General features: G+C 51.3%; 1 protein-coding gene across 1 annotated transcript in view; it reads right to left on the reverse strand.

Moving 5' to 3' along the window:
- The window catches only part of LOC149430680 (protein mono-ADP-ribosyltransferase PARP3-like), a 35,489-nt gene extending 16,993 nt beyond the window's left edge, over positions 1–18,496 (reverse strand). The window contains exons 1-4 of the mRNA XM_089666107.1: positions 18,345–18,496; positions 3,946–4,173; positions 2,198–2,335; positions 453–653 (exon numbers count right to left, since the gene is read on the reverse strand). Of these exons, the coding sequence (XP_089522233.1) occupies positions 453–653; positions 2,198–2,335; positions 3,946–4,158 (552 nt within the window). The 5' untranslated portion in view covers positions 4,159–4,173; positions 18,345–18,496. The remainder of the gene's footprint in view (positions 1–452; positions 654–2,197; positions 2,336–3,945; positions 4,174–18,344) is intronic.
- Between the last annotated feature and the right edge of the window lie 3,059 nt (positions 18,497–21,555).

The following is a 21,555-nucleotide window of genomic DNA, read 5'->3' on the forward strand; positions in this document are numbered from 1 at the left end:
TGTTTGTTTTTTAATTATAAAGAATTTTTTTTTAAATGTTTTGAAACAAAAAAAAAAAAAAAAGACAGATTTACAGATTTTATTTTTCTGTGACCCAGTTGGGGAGATTTGCCCTCCTGAGAATGGGAAGCCGAAACCTTGCCTGAAGGTCTAACCCTTCCACACCACCAAAAATTTATTTTTTCTTCTTTACCGGAGAGATTTTGTTTCCTGTCCTAACAGGAAGTAATGGAAACATTTCTAAAAAAAAATAAATACATTTGCAATACATATACAGTATATGTGAAATGTGAATTATTATTTTCAGGCGGTCTTGTGATCCAAGCACCCCTACACAGGCAGGTCTCTGACCTCCGGGTGGCTGGGCAACACCCTTTGGTCAAGGACCTGCCCCAGGCTGCTGATTGGACCACAAAGAAGTCATGAAAAATCCCAACTCTGAGTCCATCTACCTTGACCATGGCCTCTCCGTTGCCCTCCTCCTCCTCCTCCTCGTGCTCCACCTCGATCATGGTGTATTTTCCGGCATGGGCCGTGAAATTCTCGCGATCCGACCAGTTGTTCTTCGTCTTATCCTTAAACTTCTTCTCGAAATCCTTCTTAGCAGGTTCTGCAGCCGAGAAATGGTTTGCCTTGTTCTGGCCGGCCTCCCCCTTGAAGGACAGGAGAATGCTGGTTCATTTACTGGCCAGGAGCAGTTTTTGGAGGATAGTCAGCACCCTAATAACTCACCTATACACCTCCCTTCCCATTTAGTGCTAGTTAGTTCAGTCCTGACTAGGCCCTCCCAGTTCCTTCCATGTTCCCCGTCAGTGTCAGTTATTAGAGACAGGGCTCAGGAAATTCATTCGGGTTGATTTATTAAAACTAGAGAGTAAAATCTGGTGCAGCTCTGCATAGAAACCAATCAACTTCCATGTTTTTTTTTTTTTTAATCAAAGCTGAAAGTGATTCTAAAGGCTTAAATAACAAAAAAACAAAAAAAACAAAAACAAATCTGACTATACTTTCCTGCTGTGTGCTGTGGTTTTGCACAGGGAAGCCTAGATTCTCTTCTTCTTGGGTCCCCTGCCGGCGCTCCTGGCCCCTCCCTCCTGTCAGATGCCCCCACAGGAAGCAACTTGCTATGGAGGCAAATGAATGAAGCTGGTCAAACCCTGTCCGTATGGAGCCGGTCAAACCCTGTCCGCATGGAGCCGGTCAAACCATGTCTGCATGGAGCCGGTCAAACCATGTCCGCATGGAGCCGGTCAAACCATGTCCGCATGGAGCCGGTCAAACCCTGTCCGCATGGAGCCGGTCAAACCCTGTCCTTATGGAGCCGGTCAAACCCTGTCCTTATGGAGCCGGTCAAACCACGTCTATATGGAGCCGGTCAAACCACGTCCATATGGAGCCGGTCAAACCACGTCTATATGGAGCCGGTCAAACCATGTCCTTATGGAGCCGGTCAAACCACGTCTATATGGAGCCGGTCAAACCATGTCCTTATGGAGCCGGTCAAACCACGTCTATATGGAGCCGGTCAAACCATGTCCTTATGGAGCCGGTCAAACCACGTCTATATGGAGCCGGTCAAACCATGTCCTTATGGAGCCGGTCAAACCACGTCTATATGGAGCCGGTCAAACCATGTCCGCATGGAGCAGGCCTTGTGCACCTGAACACAATCATTTGGAGGGGTGTCCATATCTAAACTTAGATTGCATGTTATTCAACTATGCAGCCACTCCTGTCTGATGTTTGGGAGCAAAAGTCGACTTTCTGAAACTGATTTTTCAGTCTGATATTACCCCTCCAAGATAAGGCCAGGGATGACAGCTCTGTTTACCCAATCAGGTTGCAGGTAGCTTCAAGGATGGCACCACTGATGACCTGTTGTAGGAAGAGGAGGTTTCATGGCTGTTATCCATAACAGGGGCGGAGTGACAACTCATGGGGCCCCCAGGCAATAGGGGATCATGGGGCCCCTGTGTCCTTGCCCAAACTCAAAACAGCCTATGAAAAAGGTACCAGGGCATCTCATGGGGCCCCCTACTGACCCCGGGCCCTCGGGCAGTGCCCGAGTTTCCAAATGGTCAGTCCACCCCTGATCCATAACCTTGGTGGTCTACTGTGTGCAGGACAATCGAGTCCCCCAGCACCAAACTGGCCAAACCATGTCTTCATGGAGCTTGCTTGCTTTGGCGGTACTCACCACACGGCCCCAGCGATTCCAGGTGACGTACTGGGGTGGCTTACTGCCAGGACAGTGGAGAAGTTGGATGATGTAGTATTTATTGTTGTTGTGCCCGATGTTAGTTTGGTTCAGCATGCAGTCATAGTCCTCGAACACCTGAAATAAGGACCAAGAAAAATGCAGTCATGTGCAGGATGATGCGATAATAGGATGAAGCATCAGAGACATTGAAGACTAGGAGCAGAAAAATAGCAAGTGGTCCATCCAACCTGTTTTTTTTTTAATTTTTGCTATATCTAACCTCGGGCCTCCCCTTTAGTCTTGGACAGGTGAACTGGCTCCTCCCCTTCAGTCTTGCACAGGTGTACCGGCTCCTCCCCCTTAGTCTTGGACAGGTGAACCGGCTCCTCCCCTTCAGTCTTGCACAGGTGTACCGGCTCCTCCCCCTTAGTCTTGGACAGGTGTGCCGGCTCCTCCCCTCCAGTCTTGTACAGGCGTAGCGGCTCCTCCCCTTCAGTCTTGCACAGGTGTACCGGCTCCTCCCCTTCAGTCTTGCACAGGTGTGCCGGCTCCTCCCCTTCAGTCTTGCACAGGTGTGCCGGCTCCTCCCCTTCAGTCTTGCACAGGTGTGCCGGCTCCTCCCCTTCAGTCTTGCACAGGTGTGCCGGCTCCTCCCCTTCAGTCTTGCACAGGTGTGCCGGCTCCTCCCCTTCAGTCTTGCACAGGTGTGCCGGCTCCTCCCCTTCAGTCTTGCACAGGTGTGCCGGCTCCTCCCCTTCAGTCTTGCACAGGTGTGCCGGCTCCTCCCCTTCAGTCTTGCACAGGTGTGCCGGCTCCTCCCCTTCAGTCTTGCACAGGTGTGCCGGCTCCTCCCCTTCAGTCTTGCACAGGTGTGCCAGCTCCTCCCCTCCAGTCTGGTACAGGCATAGCAGCTCCTCCCCTCCAGTCTTGCACAGGTGTACCGGCTCCTCCCCTGGACTGGAATGGTTTCCTCTGATATCACCGCACGCTGGGAGCTTCTCACAATGTGCATTAGAAGCTGCGGCAAGTCAGATGGAGCTGCGCCTCCTTTCCTGACTGGAGGACGTCCAGCATCATCTAGAACTTCCCTCCCCAGTCTGACTATCCCTTGCCCCACCCCTTTCATTCATTGAATTAAAAATCTTTCAGTCATGGAGGCTCAGCATCAAATGTGGGCGTTTCCTATGCAAATACAACCTGCCTAGGAACGCCCACTCCTCCAGACTTGCATCCATATATCAAAGCATTATATTTGCATAACTCCTCCCAAGACCCAGCCCACTGCTTTCAATCATGCAGACTCAGCATCACATGTGGGCGTTACCTATGTAAATACAACTTGCCTAGCAACACCCACTCTTCCAGACTGAAACCCGCCCATTAAGCCAGCCCACTGCTTGCATCAGAGCTGAGGGATTTAGAGAGGAGAACTGATGTGGGGTGCTGGGATGTTTTTCAGGCAGCATCCTTCTGGCCCCTCCCAACAGCCACGATGTGCCTGCATTGCATAGTGAAGCACAGAGACCCACTGATGGTGTCACTGGATCTAAACTAAGGTACGTAATGAAAATGTAAAAGTTTTATTTAGCATGTTGGTGAAAATCGAGGGAGGGACCAGGGAAGGAAAACTAGAAGCAGTATAAACTTTAGTGGTCTTTTTTTTTTTGTTGGCTTCTGATTGGCTGTTCTACAATCGCTTAAAAATGATTGCTCTCTGGGGAGTGTTCCCACAGCTCAGCACTCACCTCGTATCCGGAACATCTGCTCAGCGAACAAGCCGAGTCTATCTTGGCCTTCCCTTTCTTCCCAGAAGCGGCTTTTAGCGCCTGTACGGCGCTCTGGAAGCGGTCGGGGGGCGGGGCCTGAATCTCCTCCTCCTTAATTTCTTCTTTGACTTTTGTCTTCTTGCCTTTCCTGGTGCTCTGGGCTTTGGCTGCCGCCTTCCTCTTGGGAGCCATCTTTGTAGGCCGTCTCTGCAACCAGAAAATGGGATGAATGGCGAACCGCTGAACACATCATTGATTATAGGTTGAATATTGATTGATTGATTATAGGTCGCCCTGCATTTACCTCTCTTCTTGATTTTGTACCTATGCAAGAAGTCAAGGAATCAGAGCGCAAACTAAGTTTAATAAGTTCAGTTGAATTTTATTTGCCAAAGTGAGAGTCACAGGAGTAGTCAACACATTTCAGGGGCCCCCCAGCCCCCCTTCATCAGGACTTGTAGTGCAGAATAAAAGACTAGGTAGCAGCAGGGCCTTAGGTGCAGGTGCTCCCCCCAACCCCCCCTTCCAAGTCACCTTTTGTCTCCACCCCCTACCCACCCCCAAGCACCATCCTTTGGTTCCACCCCCAAGCCACCTCCCAGTATCGGCCATTTTAGAAAATACAGAACAAAGTATCATTTTGTGAAGCTAAGTAATTTATCTTGAATTTGTCAATGATAAGAAAATCAGTCAAATATATCCCCCTCAGCCAGCAACACTATCACCCCTCCTCTCCCCCAGCAACAATAGACCCCCTGCAACAAAATACCCCCCCCCAGGCAACAATAAAACCTTTGCAACAGAATACTCCTCCCCACAAACAATAGACCCCCTACAACAAAATACCCCCCACAAGCAACATATCCCCTGACACAAAATATACCCCCAGCAGAAACAGACCCCTTGCAGCAAAATACTCCCCCTCCCCCCCCTGAAAAAATAGACCCCCTGCAATCGAATACCCCTCCAGCAACAATAGGCCCTCTGCAACAAAATACCCCCTTGAGCAGCAACAGACCCCCATGCAATGAAATACACCCCCCCCCCGCAGCAATAGATCCACCCCAGCAGCAATAGACCCCCTGCAACAAAATACTCCCCCCAGAAACAATAGAACCCCTACAACAACATAGTCCTCACAACAGCAATAGACCCCCTGCAATGAAATACCCCCCAGCAGCAACAGATTCACTCCAGCATCAATAGACCTCCATCAGCAACAATAGTCAGCATCAATACACCCTCCAGCAGCCAGCAACAATGCTTCCCTTAACAGTAGATCAGTCCCAGCAACAACTGCCCCCCCCAACCCCCAGCAATGATAGATCAACCACTAGTAACAACAGACCCACTTTGAAACAATAGATCCCCATCACCAACAATAGATTCCACAGAGGAAAGCATTACTAGACCCTCCAGCACACTCCAGCACAGCACCCCTTAGAATACATACATTACATATTGCTGAATATTGCGGATTTCCTGCAAAGATTGTGTATAAGTGTTAGAATATAACCTTCCAAAATTTGAATTGTAAAAAGAATAGAATAAAACAGAACAGAATAGAAAATAAAAGAATAGAATGAAATGGAAAATAGAATAAAATAGCTTAGAACAGAAAATGAGCGTCTCTCCGGGTCTATTCAGACCTGCTGTTTGCTCTCTGGGTGCGTCCGCAGAGTTTCCTTCTCAATGCTATGGCAGCGCAGAGAACGCACAGCAGCCGTCCCTCCACAGGTGACCTGTTCTAATAACTGACACCAAGGTGTGGTCACGTGACCCCGGAGCAGAAACGTCTGTTGGTTACAGTTGTAGCTCCGGAGAAATTCTTTACATATCTGTAACAGCCGCGGTGCGAGATTAAAAAGCGCAAATTCCGAGGTTTCTTTAGGTATTTATTATATAACAATACTCCGCTTGTGATACATGAAAAACCTGTTTCTGGGCCGTTACAATAAGCGCAGGCCGCCGGCTGGATTAATTTAGAACCAGGACTGGATATATGGTGGGGGGGGGGGGGGGACACAGGCCATGGTCTGATCAACATTTTCAAGAGACGTGACAGGTTCTCTTTGCATTGAACAGGCAGGTGGGCCGGTGATGTGAAGCTGCCTCTGATGGTGGCGGTCAGGAGATGTGGCGCACAGGGTATACGCTGGGGGCTCAATAGAGTGGATGGGGGTCAGCCGGGAGTAAGGCAGAGGGAGCACTGAGCCCCTATTCTGCTAGGTGTACCCCCTGGTGATTGGAGGGCTCCCAGGGGGGTCCGTTCTATACGGTACTTTGGGGCGGGAGTAAAAGGAAACCAAACTGGAAACAATAAAAGGAATTGTGTCAATTTTTCTCTGGTTGTTATTTTTTTTTTTTAAAAAAAAGGTGTTTAAACCATTCTTGTACTGCACAGCAGTCAGCCATAACATTATGACCACTGACAGGTACAGTGAACAGCATTGATCCAGCCTCACCCTCGGTTCACACCTAAAGGTTTTTCCGCAGCGTTTTGCAGAAACGCAGTACGGCCCATTTAACATGATTTCCTATGGGACACGTTCACATCTCCGCGTTTTCACCCAGGGCGTTTTTTTGCAAAGGGGCGGGGACTTTTTTTTAATGCAAAAAGTTGTTTTTGGTTCTATAGACTTCAATGGAAACGCTGCAGAATAGCATGTATTGCGTTTTTGCTGCATTCTTCCCACTTTTTCGATGCTCTTTTTGCATTTTAAATCTGCCTAGCAACAAGGGAAAAAAAAAAAAAAAAAAAAAAAAAACACAAAACGCATCAAAAACACAGGTGCAAAAATGCAAAACGCAACGCAGAAACGGCTCACACACAACCTGCACAGGCTTTTTGTTAGCATTTTTGCATTAGCGTTTAGCTGGGTTTTTCCGCGTTTGCATTTTTTAACACACAAAAAATAAATAAAATTTTTGCTAAAAAAAACCCCTTAATTTTGTCGTGTTTTATCGCATTTACCAGCGTTAGAGCGTTTTTACAGCTAAAAAAACTCCTCTAGAAGCCCGCTAGTTCTGGGGGGTTTTTCCAGCAAAAAAAATGCTGATTAACCGAATAATGGCTACAGCGCGGTTGCCCACTTCTGGGAGGGTGTCATATGATGTCCTCCCAGAACGCACCCTCCCACGCGTCCCCGGGGAACGCACCCGGCAATCCTATGGACACAGCTGATCAAGTGATGAGGTAAAAGGCCAATCACAGCGGCCTTTTACCATGTGATCAGCTGTGTCCAATGACAACAGCAGATCATCGGGTAAATGCAGTTGCCGGTTATCAGCTGCACTTAACCAATGATCAGTGCCAACCGGCAGTGCCCAACAATGCCACCCAACTGTGCCCATTAGTGCCTAGTAGTGCAACCCAGCTGTGCCGCCAGTCAGTGCCCCCCATCAGTGCCCATCATTGTTGCATATCAGTGCAGCATCATCAGTGCCACCTATCAGTGCTGCCTATCAGTACCCATCAGTGCTGCCTATCAGTGCCGCCTCATCAACACACATCAGTGAAGGAGAAAAATTACCTGTTTGCAACATTGTATAATAAAAACAAAAACTTTCTTTTTTCAAATTTTTTTCTCTTTTTTTGTTTATAGTGCAAAAATAAAAACACCCAGCGGAGAGTACATACCACCAAAAGAAAGTTTTCTGGGTGCAGTGTTGCACGACCGCGCAATTGTCAAAGTGCGACAGCGCTGAAAGCTGAAAATTGGCCTGGGCAGGAAGGGGGTAGAAGTACCCGGTGGGCAGGAAGGGGGTAGAAGTGCCAGGTAGGCAGGAAGGGGGTAGAAGTGCCTGGCGGGAAGGGAGGGGGTAGGTGCCCGGTGGGCAGGAAGGGGGTAGAAGTGCCGGTAGGCAGGGAGGGGGTAGAAGTGCCAGGTAGGCAGGAAGGGGGTAGAAGTGCCCGATAGGCAGGAAGGGGGTAGAAGTGCCCTGTAGGCAGGAAGGGGGTAGAAGTGTCAGGCAGGAAGGGAGGGGGTAGGTGCCCGGTGGGCAGGAAGGGGGTAGAAGTGCACGGTAGGCAGGAAGGGGGTAGAAGTGCCAGGTGGGCAGGAAGGGGGTAGAAGTGCCTGGCGGGAAGGGAGGGGGTAGGTGCCCGGCGGGCAGGAAGGGGGTAGAAGTGCCCGGCGGGCAGGGAGGGGGTAGAAGTGCCCGGTAGGCAGGGAGGGGGTAGAAGTGCCCGGTAGGCAGGGAGGGGGTAGAAGTGCCCGGTAGGCAGGAAGGGGGTAGAAGTGCCCGGTAGGCAGGAAGGGGGTAGAAGTGCCCGGTAGGTAGGAAGAGGGTAGAAGTGCCCGGTAGGCAGGGAGGGGGTAGAAGTGCCCGGTAGGCAGGGAGGGGGTAGAAGTGCCCGGTAGGCAGGGAGGGGGTAGAAGTGCCCGGTAGGCAGGGAGGGGGTAGAAGTGTTCGGTAGGCAGGAAGGGGGTAGAAGTGTTCGGTAGGCAGGAAGGGGGTAGAAGTGTTCTGTAGGCAGGAAGGGGGTAGAAGTGCCCTGTAGGCAGGAAGGGGGTAGAAGTGCCCTGTAGGCAGGAAGGGGGTAGAAGTGTTCTGTAGGCAGGAAGGGGGTAGAAGTGTTCTGTAGGCAGGAAGGGGGTAGAAGTGCCCTGTAGGCAGGAAGGGGGTAGAAGTGCCCTGTAGGCAGGAAGGGGGTAGAAGTGCCCGGTGGACAGGAAGGGGGTAGAAGTGCCCGGTAGGCAGGAAGGGGATATAAGTGCCCGGTAGGCAGGAAGGGGATATAAGTGCCCGGTAGGCAGGAAGGGGGTAGAAGTGCCCGGTAGGCAGGAAGGGGGTAGAAGTGCCCGGTAGGCAGGAAGGGGGTAGAAGTGCCCGGTAGGCAGGAAGGGGGTAGAAGTGCCGGTAGGCAGGAAGGGGGTAGAAGTGCCCGGTAGGCAGGGAGGGGGTAAAAGTGCCCGGTGGGCAGGGAGGGGGTAGAAGTGCCCGGTGGGCAGGGAGGGGGTAGAAGTGTCCGGTGGGCAGGGAGGGGGTAAAAGTGCCCGGTGGGCAGGGAGGGGGTAGAAGTGCCCGGTGGGCAGGGAGGGGGTAGAAGTGCCCGGTGGGCAGGAAGGGGGTAGAAGTGCCCGGTAGGCAGGAAGGGGGTAGAAGTGCCCGGTAGGCAGGAAGGGGGTAGAAGTGCCCGGTGGGCAGGGAGGGGGTAGAAGTGCCCGGTGGGCAGGGAGGGGGTAGAAGTGCCCGGTGGGCAGGAAGGGGGTAGAAGTGTCCGGTGGGCAGGGAGGGGTTAAAGCCTATGTGTGCACAGACACATAGGACAACATGCTGGGGAGTTTACTGGTTGTAGAAAAAAAACCCGCCAAAAACAGCTGCTGTAAAAACGTCCCGTGTGCATGAGGACTCAAAGAGAACCTGTCACAAAGCAAACCCCATTCACAACCCCTCACAGGAAGGAAGGCTTATCTGACCAGGGAAGGACCTTCACCCTCTCCTATGTATTTATTACTGATAATGCAAATATACCCCTCCTATATATACTATGTACTGCCATAGAGATCACATGACCTCTTATCTCTCCCCCACCCCCCCACACACACACACACACCTCACTGAGCCCAATCCCTGAACTCTGCCTCACTCACTACATAGACTTCTTGTTCCATCCATTCACAGTGTCAGGACGGTATCACAATACTTTTAGCACTTTGTTTCCTCGCAGTTACATTGTTGCGTTTCTTCATAGTTTATGTTTTTCACCAACAACAGCAAATTGGAGTATGCATTGTGTGTTCGCCTTCCTCTGGATCAACTAAATATATATTCTGTATATAAAGGACTTTATGTATTTATCCATTTTTGTATTTATTTATATTTCATTTTTACTTATATATGTATATTATTATTATTATTCAGTTTTAGATTTGTTTAATTGAGTTTATTTCGAATATGTTATACAATACATCTCTATGCGGGTAAACACGGCCCTCCCAACAGAGATCTCCTCCCCCCGATCCCCTCACGGTGCCCCCGCACATCACATGATACCACAATGCCCAGGGCAGCCGCCCCTCCTGCCCACCCCTTGTCCGGGCCCTGCAGCTGCTGCATCCTGATTGACATGAATGGGACTGCCTGCCCGGGGCGGTACGGAACATCTGTACGTCTCTATGCGGGTGAACACGCCCCTCCACCGGTGAACGACGCCCAAAATCTGCTCTGTCTGCAGGACATATGAGTGACTGATCAGTGCATTCATCTCATTGGCCGCAGTCACTGGCGGCAGAGTCACACCACCTGGGAAGGGCTCAGCTGCCAGCGCCGGTTGGGTCCAATGGGCTCTCCTGGTGTTCAGATCTGTAGAAATCTGAATATAAATGGTGTCACAGACTCACATCCGTCGCAGGGAATTCTGAAAAGTGAGCGGAAAGGTATTTCACCGCTGGGAACGTTCTGATATTGAGTCACTTCCCTAAAATCACTCACACTCGTCCTTTGTATGAATCGTCCAATCACAGCCGGCGTCTATATCCCGATCTTACACAATCGTTCCTACAATGTGTCCCTTATACACAGGAGACGTCTTCATCACCTCTGATTGGGCCATTGACTGTCAGAGATGGAGAATGAGATGTTGCAGCAGGAAACCGATGTTGCAAATAAAGTCTCAAATGGCAACAAATGATCCATTAGGGAGCGGAGATTATAAGGCGCCAACTGGGGGAATCGCATCGGTGCGTCTCAGATGTCTACTGGGTGCAAACTACTAAAATAAAGCACTGAATGGCACACGGGGACGTGATACAGTAGGACAATGGGAGGGACCACAGGACGTGGGGACATGATAGACCAATGGGAAAGACCGCAGGACGTGGGGACATGATAGACCAATGGGAGGGACCGCAGGATGTGGGGACATGATAGGACAATGGAAAGACTGCAGGACGTGGGGACATGATAGACCAATGGGAAGACTGCAGGACGTGGGGACATGATAGACCAATGGGAAGACTGCAGGACGTGGGGACATGATAGACCAATGGGAAGACTGCAGGACGTGGGGACATGATAGACCAATGGGAAGACTGCAGGACGTGGGGACATGATAGACCAATGGGAAGACTGCAGGACGTGGGGACATGATAGACCAATGGGAAGACTGCAGGACGTGGGGACATGAATAGACCAATGGAAAGACCGCAAGACGTGGGGACATGATAGACCAATGGAAGACCGCAGGACGTGGGGACATGATAGACCAATGAAAAGACTGCAGGATGTGGGGACATGATAGGACAATGGGAAGACCGCAGGATGTGGGGACATGATAGACCAATGGGAAGACTGCAGGATGTGGGGAAATGATAGACCAATGGAAGACCGCAGAATGTGGGGACATGATAGACCAATGGGAAGACCGCAGAATGTGGGGACATGATAGACCAATGGGAAGACCGCAGAATGTGGGGACATGATAGACCAATGGGAAGACTGCAGGATGTGGGGACATGATAGACCAATGGGAAGACTGCAGGATGTGGGGACATGATAGACCAATGGAAAGACCGCAGGATGTGGGGACATGATACAGTAGGACAACAGAAAAGACCGTAGTGATCAGTGGCAAAACATTGATCAACCAACAAGCTTCATCACATGGTCCCGTCCCCAGGACCACCCCTCTGACATGTTTCACCCACCGGGCTTAATCATAGAGAATTTTTTCTCAGCTGCTGCTGTCAATGAAAATGCTAAAACCAGATATAAGATCTGGGAGGGCTTAGTGAACACTAGCTGAATGTCTGACTGTGGCTGACAGCCATTTGGTAGGACGTCTATGAGGAGTCTGTGGACAGGTGTCGGCTGATGTTTGCTTCGTCTATAACAGAGGACATGTCACTCCACAACCACGTGCCACGGCATGCAAATCCACCTTCCACATCGCACACCGTGTGACCGCAGGAGCGTGCCGACATCACACAAATCAGCATTCATAGCCCTTGTGTTATCTTTGCATACATTGAAATCCTCCTTTACATTGTCCCTAATATGTGTGTGCCAGATAGGGACCTTAAATAGCATGTCCCATTGGCCTGCAGTCCCTCCCATTGTCCTATCATGTCCCATTGGCCTGCAGTCCCTCCCATTGTCCTATCATGTCCCATTGGCCTGCAGTCCCTCCCATTGTCCTACCATGTCCCCATGTCCTGCAGTCCCTCCCATTGTCCTATCATGTCCCCATGTCCTGCAGTCCCTCTCATTGGCCTATCATGTCCCCACATCCTGCAGTCCCTCCCATTGGCCTATCATGTCCCCACATCCTGCGGTCTTTCCCATTGGTCTATCATATCCTCACGTCCTGCAGTCCCTCCCATTGTCCTACCATGTCCCCATGTCCTGCAGTCCCTCCCATTGTCCTATTATGTCCCCACGTCCTGTAGTCCCTCCCATTGGTCTATCATGTCCCCATGTCCTGCAGTCCCTCCCATTGTCCTATCATGTCCCCATGTCCTGCAGTCCCTCCTATTGTCCCATCATGTCCCCACATCCTGCGGTCTTTCCCATTGGCCTATCATGTCCCCACATCCTGCGGTCTTTCCCATTGTCCTATCATGTCCCCACGTCCTGTAATCCCTCCCATTGGTCTATCATGTCCCCACATCCTGCGGTCTTTCCCATTGGTCTATCATGTCCCCACATCCTGCGGTCTTTCCCATTGGTCTATCATGTCCCCACGTCCTGCAGTCCCTCCCATTGGCCTATCATGTCCCCACATCCTGCGGTCTTCCCTATTGTCCTATCATGTCCCCACGTCCTGCAGTCCCTCCCATTGGTCTATCATGTCCCCACATCCTGCGGTCTTCCCCATTGTCCTATCATGTCCCCATGTCCTGCAGTCCCTCCCATTGGTCTATCATGTCCCCACATCCTGCGGTCTTCCCCATTGTCCTATCATGTCCCCATGTCCTGCAGTCCCTCCCATTGGTCTATCATGTCCCCACAGCCTGCGGTCTTTCCCATTGGTCTATCATGTCCCCACGTCCTGTGGTCCCTCCCATTGTCCTACTGTATCACGTCCCCGTGTGCCATTCAGTGCTTTATTTTAGTAGTTTGCACCCAGTAGACATCTGAGACGCACCGATGCGATTCCCCCAGTTGGCGCCTTATAATCTCCGCTCCCTAATGGATCATTTGTTGCCATTTGAGACTTTATTTGCTACATCGGTTTCCTGCTGCAACATCTCATTCTCCATCTCTGACAGTCAATGGCCCAATCAGAGGTGATGAAGACGTCTCCTGTGTATAAGGGACACATTGTAGGAACGATTGTGTAAGATCGGGATATACAGCGCCGGCTGTGATTGGACGATTCATACAAAGGACGAGTGTGAGTGATTTGAGGGAAGTGACTCAATATCAGAACGTTCCCAGCGGTGAAATACCTTTCCGCTCACTTTTCAGAATTCCCCGCGACGGATGTGAGTCTGTGACACCATTTATATTCAGATTTCTACAGATCTGAACACCAGGAGAGCCCATTGGACCCAACCGGCGCTCGCAGCTGAGCTCTTCCCAGGTGGTGTGACGCTGCCGCCAGTGACTGCGGCCAATGAGATGAATGCGCTGATCAGTCAGCCACTCATATGTCCTGCAGACAGAGCGGATTTCGGGAGTCGTTCACCGGTGGAGGGGCGTGTTCACCTGCATAGAGACGTACAGATGTTCCGTACCGCCCCGGGCAGGCAGTCCCATTCATGTCAATCAGGATGCAGCAGCTGCAGGGCCCGGACAAGGGGTGGGCAGGAGGGGCGGCTGCCCTGGGCATTGTGGTATCATGTGATGTGCGGGGGCACCATGAGGGGATCGGGGGGAGGAGATCTCTGTTGGGAATTTGGGGAGCGGCAGGGGGTAAGAATTGTTCTAGGAGGGGAAATTTGAAGAGATGTGCTAGGAGTGGTGATTGGGGCGGACGTGGGTTTGGAGTGGGAAGAATATTTGTGTTAGGAGGGAATTTGTTTTTTTTGGTGGGCTGGATTTGTGCTGGGACGGGGAGAAGATTTTTGGAGGGGGGATTGTGATTGGGGGCATATGGGGAGAGAGAGGATTTGAGTTGGGGAATGGGGGGGGGATTTGTGCTGGAAGGGGGATTTCGGCAGGGGGGTGGATTTGTACTAAGAGGGGGGTGGATTTGTACTGGGAGGGGGGATTTCAGTAGGGGGGTGGATTTGTACTAAGAGGGGGGATTTCAGTGGGGGGTGGATTTGTATTGGGAAGAGGGATTTCAGCAGGGGGGTGGGTTTGTACTGGGAGGCGAGATTTCAGCAGGGGGGTGGGTTTGTACTGGGAGGGGGGATTTCACAAGGGAGGCTGGATTTGTACTGGGAGGAGGGACTTGAGCATGAGGGGTGGATTTGTACTAGGAGGGGGGATTTTAGTAGGGGGTGAATTTGTACTGGGAGGGGGGATTTCAGCATGGGGGTGGATTTGTACTGGGAGGGGGGATTTTAGTGGGGAGGGTGGATTTGTACATGGAGGGGAGAAGATTTGTACTGGAAGTGGAGATTTTTGCAGGGGGCGGGTTTGTACTGGGAGGGGAGATTTTAGCAGGGGGTGGATTTGTACTAGGAGCGGTTTCAGTAGGGGGGTGGATTTGTACTAGGAGGGGTTTCAGTAGGGGGGGTGGATTTGTACTGGGAGGGGGGAATTCAGCGTGGGGGTGGATTTGTACTGGTAAGGAAGATTTTAGCAGGGGGGTGGATTTGTACTAGGAGGAGGGGTTTCAGTAGGGGGGGTGGATTTGTACTAGGAGGAGGGGTTTCAGTAAGGGGGGTGGATTTGTACTAGGAGGGGTTTCAGTAGGGGGGGTGGATTTGTACTAGGAGGGGTTTCAGTAGGGGGGGTGGATTTGTACTAGGAGGGGTTTCAGTAGGGGGGGTGGATTTGTACTAGGAGGGGTTTCAGTAGGGGGGTGGATTTGTACTAGGAGGGGTTTCAGTAGGGGGGGTGGATTTGTACTAGGAGGGGTTTCAGTAGGGGGGGTGGATTTGTACTAGGAGGGGTTTCAGTAGGGGGGGTGGATTTGTACTAGGAGGGGTTTCAGTAGGGGGGGTGGATTTGTACTAGGAGGGGTTTCAGTAGGGGGGGTGGATTTGTACTAGGAGGGGTTTCAGTAGGGGGGGTGGATTTGTACTAGGAGGGGTTTCAGTAGGGGGGGTGGATTTGTACTAGGAGGGGTTTCAGTAGGGGGGGTGGATTTGTACTAGGAGGGGTTTCAGTAGGGGGGGTGGAGTTGTACTGGGAGAGGAAAGTGGTTGATTTATTTTTTTTGGGGGGGGGATTTTTGCTGGCACATAATGCTCCTCCATGTTGAGGGGGTGCCATTTGGCCCGTTTTCGCCCTCGGCTCTGGCTGACCCTGTCCCGTCAGTCTCTACGGTAGTCATATGCCACCTGCGGGTCACCAAATGCTGCTGGGACTTGTAGTTCTGCAGCAGATCCACAGAACGCACACAGTACCATCCAACGCTGGGACTGGGCCGGAGTGAGTCAGAGCTCGTGGGGGGGGGGGGGGGGGGGGGCGGTGAGTCAGGGTGTCGGAATGAAGATCTGGAGAATCCCCACTTGTGATGCTGGCAGCTGCCAAGATCCTCTTAGGAAGTGCGGCCTCATTTCAGGCCTAATGCCCAGAATACGGCGCCCCCCCCAAGGCCACGGGTGGAGGCACGACAGAGGAGAAATCGCATTGTCAGAGCTCCATGGGAGAACACGTTCATTTCTGAGGCTGCACCGGACGGCAATGGGCTTGCTATGGAACTACAAGTCCCAGTGTCTGCAGCCAATATGGCACTACAAGTCCCAGCAAGTCCCAGTGTCTGCAGCCAATATGGCACTACAAGTCCCAGCAAGTCCCAGTGTCTGCAGCCAATATGGCACTACAAGTCCCAGCAAGTCCCAGTGTCTGCAGCCAATATGGCACTACAAGTCCCAGCAAGTCCCAGTGTCTGCAGCCAATATGGCACTACAAGTCCCAGCAAGTCCCAGTGTCTGCAGCCAATATGGCACTACAAGTCCCAGCGGTCCCAGTGTCTGCAGCCAATATGGCACTACAAGTCCCAGCGGTCCCAGTGTCTGCAGCCAATATGGCACTACAAGTCCCAGCACACTCCGAACTGCAGCTGTTGCTTTAGGGCTACACACAGGCTGAGGAACTCCTTTGTGCTGCTGCTCTCCTGCCTCCTCTTTGCAGCCACTCCAGTGCTGGCTGCATGACATTCCTCAGGGCGGGTTGGTGACAACAGCGGATCATGCCATGTGTACTGATGTGTGCTTAAAACGGCTGCTTGTCGTCAGGGGCGGACTGAACATTTGGAAACTCGGGCACTGCCCGAGGGCCCGGGGTCAGTAGGGGGCCCCATGAGATGCCCCTGGTACCTTTTTCATAGGCTTTTGTGAGTTTGGGCAAGGACACAGGGGCCCCATGATCTTCTATTGCCCGGGGGCCCCATGAGTTGTCAGTCCGCCCCTGCTTGTAATTTCCATGCTAACCCCATGTGACAGGGTGACAACACAGGAGCACGATTAGCCAGCAGGGATACAGTGTTGCCACCCTATGAAAGGAAGTGCTTGTTACCATATGACAGCACTGCCGATCTCCTGCAGCCTCTTTGCAGCCACTTCCTTTCTACATGCACCCCAGTGATAGCCGTATGGCAGTCTTCACAATTGGTGGTGGCAACAGTGGACCACATCCGTGGGCCACGATGACAGCTTTCCTGTATAATGAGCATCATTCTCCACTGAAATTGCCTGAGACAGGGTGACAACACAGGAGTACAATTCAGAGATGGGGACAGAGCGTTGTCACCCTATAAAAGGAAGTGCCTGTTATCCAATAAAATCTCAGTGCTGGTCTCCTGCAGCCTCTTTGCAGCCACTTCCTCTCTACATGCACCCCAGTGATGGCCGTATGACAGTCTTCACAGCTGGTGACAACAGTGGACCACATCCATGGGCCATGCCTTTGTAATGGGTGCTGAAGCAGCCACTTTTAGTCCTCGTGTGACATGGTGACTACATACAACTGGGAGATGGGGACACAGAGTTGTCACCCTATAAAAGGAAGTGCCTGTTATCCAATAAAATTTCAGTGCTAGTCTCCTGCAGCCTCTTTGCAGCCACTTCCTGTCTACATGCACCCCAGTGATGGCTGCACGGCAGTCTTCACAGCAGGTGACATCCGTGGTCCATGATGTGTAATGGGTTCTCAAGCAGCCACTTTTAGTCCTCGTCTGCCGTGGTGACTACATACAACTGGGAGATGGGGACAGAGCGTTGTCACCCTATAAAAGGAAGTGCCAGTTATCCAGTAAATTCTCAATGCTGGTCTCCTGCAGCCTCCTTGCAGCCACTTCCTGTCTTCATGCACTCCTGGTGCTGATGGTGGACGTCTGCTGATGACAGCTTTCCTGCATAATGAGCATCATTCTCCACTGAGACAGGGTGACAACACAGGAGTACAATTCAGAGATGGGGACAGAGCGTTGTCCCTCTATAACAGGAAGAATCTGTTATCCTAAAAAAAAAAAAAAATCAGCTCTGCTGATCTTCGGTAGCCTCTTTGCATCCACTTCCAGTCTACATACACTCCAGTACTCATGGTGGACTTCGGCTGGTGATGGCTTACCTGCACAATACGCTTCACTCTCCTCCAAAGGTGCCTGTGACAGGGTGACAACACAGGAACGCACCGGGGAGATGGGGGCAGGGCGTTGTCACCCTAGGACAGGAAGTACCTGAACTGGATCACCAGGGATTATTTTAATGAAGGCTGCAAGTGGGGGTGAACTGACAACTCATAGGGCCCCCCGGGGCAATAGGGGATCATGGGGCCCCCCGGGCAATAGGGGATCATGGGGCCCCCCGGGCAATAGGGGATCATGGGGCCCCCCGGGCAATAGGGGATCATGGGGCCCCCCGGGCAATAGGGGATCATGGGGCCCCCGTGTCCTTGTCCATACCCAAAAAAGCCTATGAAAAAGCTCATGAAAAGGTACCAGGGGCATCTCATGGGGCCCCCTACTGACCCCGGGCCCTCGGGCAGTGTCCGAGCGCTCGATTGGTCAGTCAGCCCCTGGCTGCAGGTTAAATTATTGAAATGACTTCTGAGGGAACTTTGTGACGTTAAATCTTGTATGAGATTGTAGGGATCGGGATCACGCCTACATGAGGGTCCCATTCTGCTGGAGAACCACAAGTCCCAGCAGGCCTGCTCAATGGCTCTTTGTAGCTGCACTTTGTCATTGGTTCTCTCATCATCCATGACACCCAAGCGCTGTGCAGGTACCAGTCCCGGGGGATTGCTGAGACTTGTGGTTCTACAGCAGGGACACCCCTCCCCCAGGCCCTATAACATTGTACAGTACGTACCGGATTGGCTGTCTCTGGAGTGCGGAGGACGGTTATCGGGGCGAAGACTCGGACTGCAGTGACACCGACACACCGACCGCCCCGGGCACAGTCCTGAATGGAGCAAAACAAGTCAGTACAAGTCTGAGATCCGCTCACCCCTCCTCCAGCCCCTCCCTGCGCTGTCATCGCCGTACCACCCGACTGCTACGTCAGCGCCATGCCGGATTAAAGTCATAGAACCCACAGAGAGCACCGAGCCAGCCATCGATCACCATCGATCAATGCGGAGAGATCGGAGGTCAATATCATCGGAAGAGAGATGTCACAAATACAAATGCATAGAAAGATACAAATCTATAAATAGATACAATTCCACAAAATCTATAAATAGATACAATTCCACAAATCTATAAATAGATACAATACTGATCATTGATACAATTCTATAATTACACAAAATGATACAAATCTACAGATAGTTACAAACTTTAGAAATGGATACAGTAATATATAAATGGATACAATGCTGCAACTCTGAAACCGTTTCTGATACCCCCAATATTTACACACAGAGGTCCCGGGAAGAACACAGAAATACAAAGATTTAAATCCCACCTCCGCCCCTCCCCTTCAGTCTTGCAGAGATGAACCTGCTCCTCCCCTTCAGTCTTGCACAGGTGTACCGGCTCCTCCCCTTCAGTCTTGCACAGGTGTACCGGCTCCTCCCCTTCAGTCTTGCACAGGTGTACCGGCTCCTCCCCTTCAGTCCTGAACAGGTGTTGCGGCTTCTCCCCTTCAGTCTTGCAGAGATGTACCAGCTCCTCCCCTCCAGTTTGCACAGGTGTATCGGCTCCTCCCCTTCAGTCTTGCACAGGTGTACTGGTTCCTCCCCTTCAGTCTTGCACAGGTGTACTGGCTCCTCCCCTTTAGACTTGCACAGTTGTACAGGTCCTCCCCGTCATTCTTGCACAGGTGTACCAGCTCCTCCCCTTTAGTCCTGCACAGGTGTAGCGGCTCTTCCCCTTCAGTCTTGCAGAGATGGACCGGCTCCTCCCCTCCAGTCTTGCACAGGTGTACCGGCTCCTCCCCTTCAGTCTTGCATAGGTGTAATGGCTCCTCCCCTTCAGTCTTGCACAGGTGTACCGGCTCCTTCCCTCCAGTCTTGCACAGGTGTACCGGCTCCTCCCCTTCAGTCTTGCACAGGTGTACCAGCTCCTCCCCTTCATTCTTGCACAGGTGTACCGGCTCCTCCCCTTCAGTCTTGCACAGGTGTACCGGCTCCTCCTCTCCAGTCTGGCCCAGGTGTACTGGCTCCTCCCCTCCAGTCTTGCACAGGTGTGCCGACTCCTCCCCTGGACTGTAACGTCTGCCTCTGATGTCACTGCACACTGGGAGCTTCTCGCAATGTGCATTAGAAGCTGCAGCCAGTCAGATAGAGCTCCGCCTCATCTCCTGGCTGGAGGACGTCCAGCATCATATGGGCAGCACAGTGGCTAAATGGTTAGCACTTCCGCCTGGCAGTACTAGGGTCGTTGGTTTGAATCCCAACCACGGCACCATCTGCCTGGAGTTTGCATGTTCTCCCTGTGTGAGTTTCCTCCGGGTACTCTGGTTTCCTTCCACACTCCAAAGACCTGCTGGTAGGTGAATTGGATCCTGTCTAAATTGTCCCTAGTATGTATGAATGTGAGTTAGGGACCTTAGATTGTACGCCCCTTGAGGGTTAGGGACTGATGTGAATGTACAATATATATATGTAAAGCGCTGCGTAAATTGATGGCGCTATATAAGTACCTGAAATAAATAAATAATAAATCTAGAGCTACCCTCCCCAGCCTGGGAGGAAGGAGGGAGGGAGGAAAGAGGAAGAAAAAGAGGAAGGGAGTTAAGAAGGAGGGAGGGAGGAATGAAGGGAGGAAGGTGTAGGAAGCGTACACACAGAGATGGACGCGGTTCAACCATTTTGCTCCAAACCTCCATCTTGTAGATCCTTCTCCCCTCTTTGATCATCCCCCCTCCCTCTCTGTTCATCCACAGTGACATGTGGACTGAGCAGGGGCGGACTGACCATTTGGAAACTCAGGCATTGCCCGAGGGCCCGGGGTCAGTAGGGGGCCCCATGAGATGCCCCTGGTACCTTTTTCATAGGCTTTTTTGAGTTTGGGCAAGGACACAGGGGCCCCATGATCCCCTATTGCCCGGGGGCCCCATGAGTTTTCAGACCGCCCCTGGGACTGCGTGATGAGAAGTGTCACAGGCGGCCAAAGCACAGCAGGAAGCTCCGAGCTGTAAAACCTCACGAGCTGGGTGCCTTGCTGTCTAAGAAACTGTGCAATCTGCATATCGTAAAAGTATAAACCAAACCGAGTCCCTCACTGAACTTCAAAAGACCTTCCAAGGGGTCGTAAAAACAGACTTACTATTAAAAACTCACTTTCCATATAAGCTGATATCTTCACATAGGACATAACTACCTAAACATGGAGCCTATATTCGGAAGGCTCAGTTTGAGGCCATTCTCCTGGTATGTGACACCCCTCAGCTGGCATACCTAGAAAAGCAGAAAAGTATATCTCTTGAACCATTCAAGTGCATATTTCATGTTTCATCTCTAACCATTCCGCAGATGCGGCTGAGTGTTAATATACTAGTGTCCAAGCCGGAAAATGTACCTAGGAAAAGTTATGAGCCAAATATAAGCTATGAGAGATTCTGGTTGTACTTAGGTCTCCTCCCAACACCTCCCTCCCCAAAAGGAGACCATTGGTTACTACTCCAGACACCCTGCTGGGATTTGGTAGAAAAAGGCTGTTATGCTTAGAGTTGTGAGAGAAGAGAAGAGTCTCCTGCGCTTAACATCGAATCTAGCAGTAGAGACAAGAAATCCTTTTGACTTATGACACTTGAAGCTGCTTAACCCTCGGCTTCTTGGCAAGTACTTAACCCTCTGAATTCCTTTCTGTTACCTGTTTGCTGTGCTGTTGTTCTCTGTATATTTATATATATATTGGTTACACCTTTTTCTGTAAATATTTTTATTGCACCCTTTTGACCTTTTAGTAATAAATCTATCTTTCTGAAAGTGTTCAACTGTTTCTAAAGCTCTTTAATACAACTTATGAATTCCTGCTGCTGAAGAGCGCTACTGTTTGTTTAACCCTCTGTATACCCGGCCTGCGGTGACAGTGGTATACAGACGCTTATCCAACCATCATAGTGTTATTGCTGA

The sequence above is a fragment of the Staurois parvus genome, unplaced genomic scaffold (assembly GCF_062004578.1).
Source record: "Staurois parvus isolate SC_StPar_1 unplaced genomic scaffold, SC_StPar_1.0 ptg002529l, whole genome shotgun sequence".
NCBI classification, from domain to species: Eukaryota; Metazoa; Chordata; class Amphibia; order Anura; family Ranidae; genus Staurois; species Staurois parvus.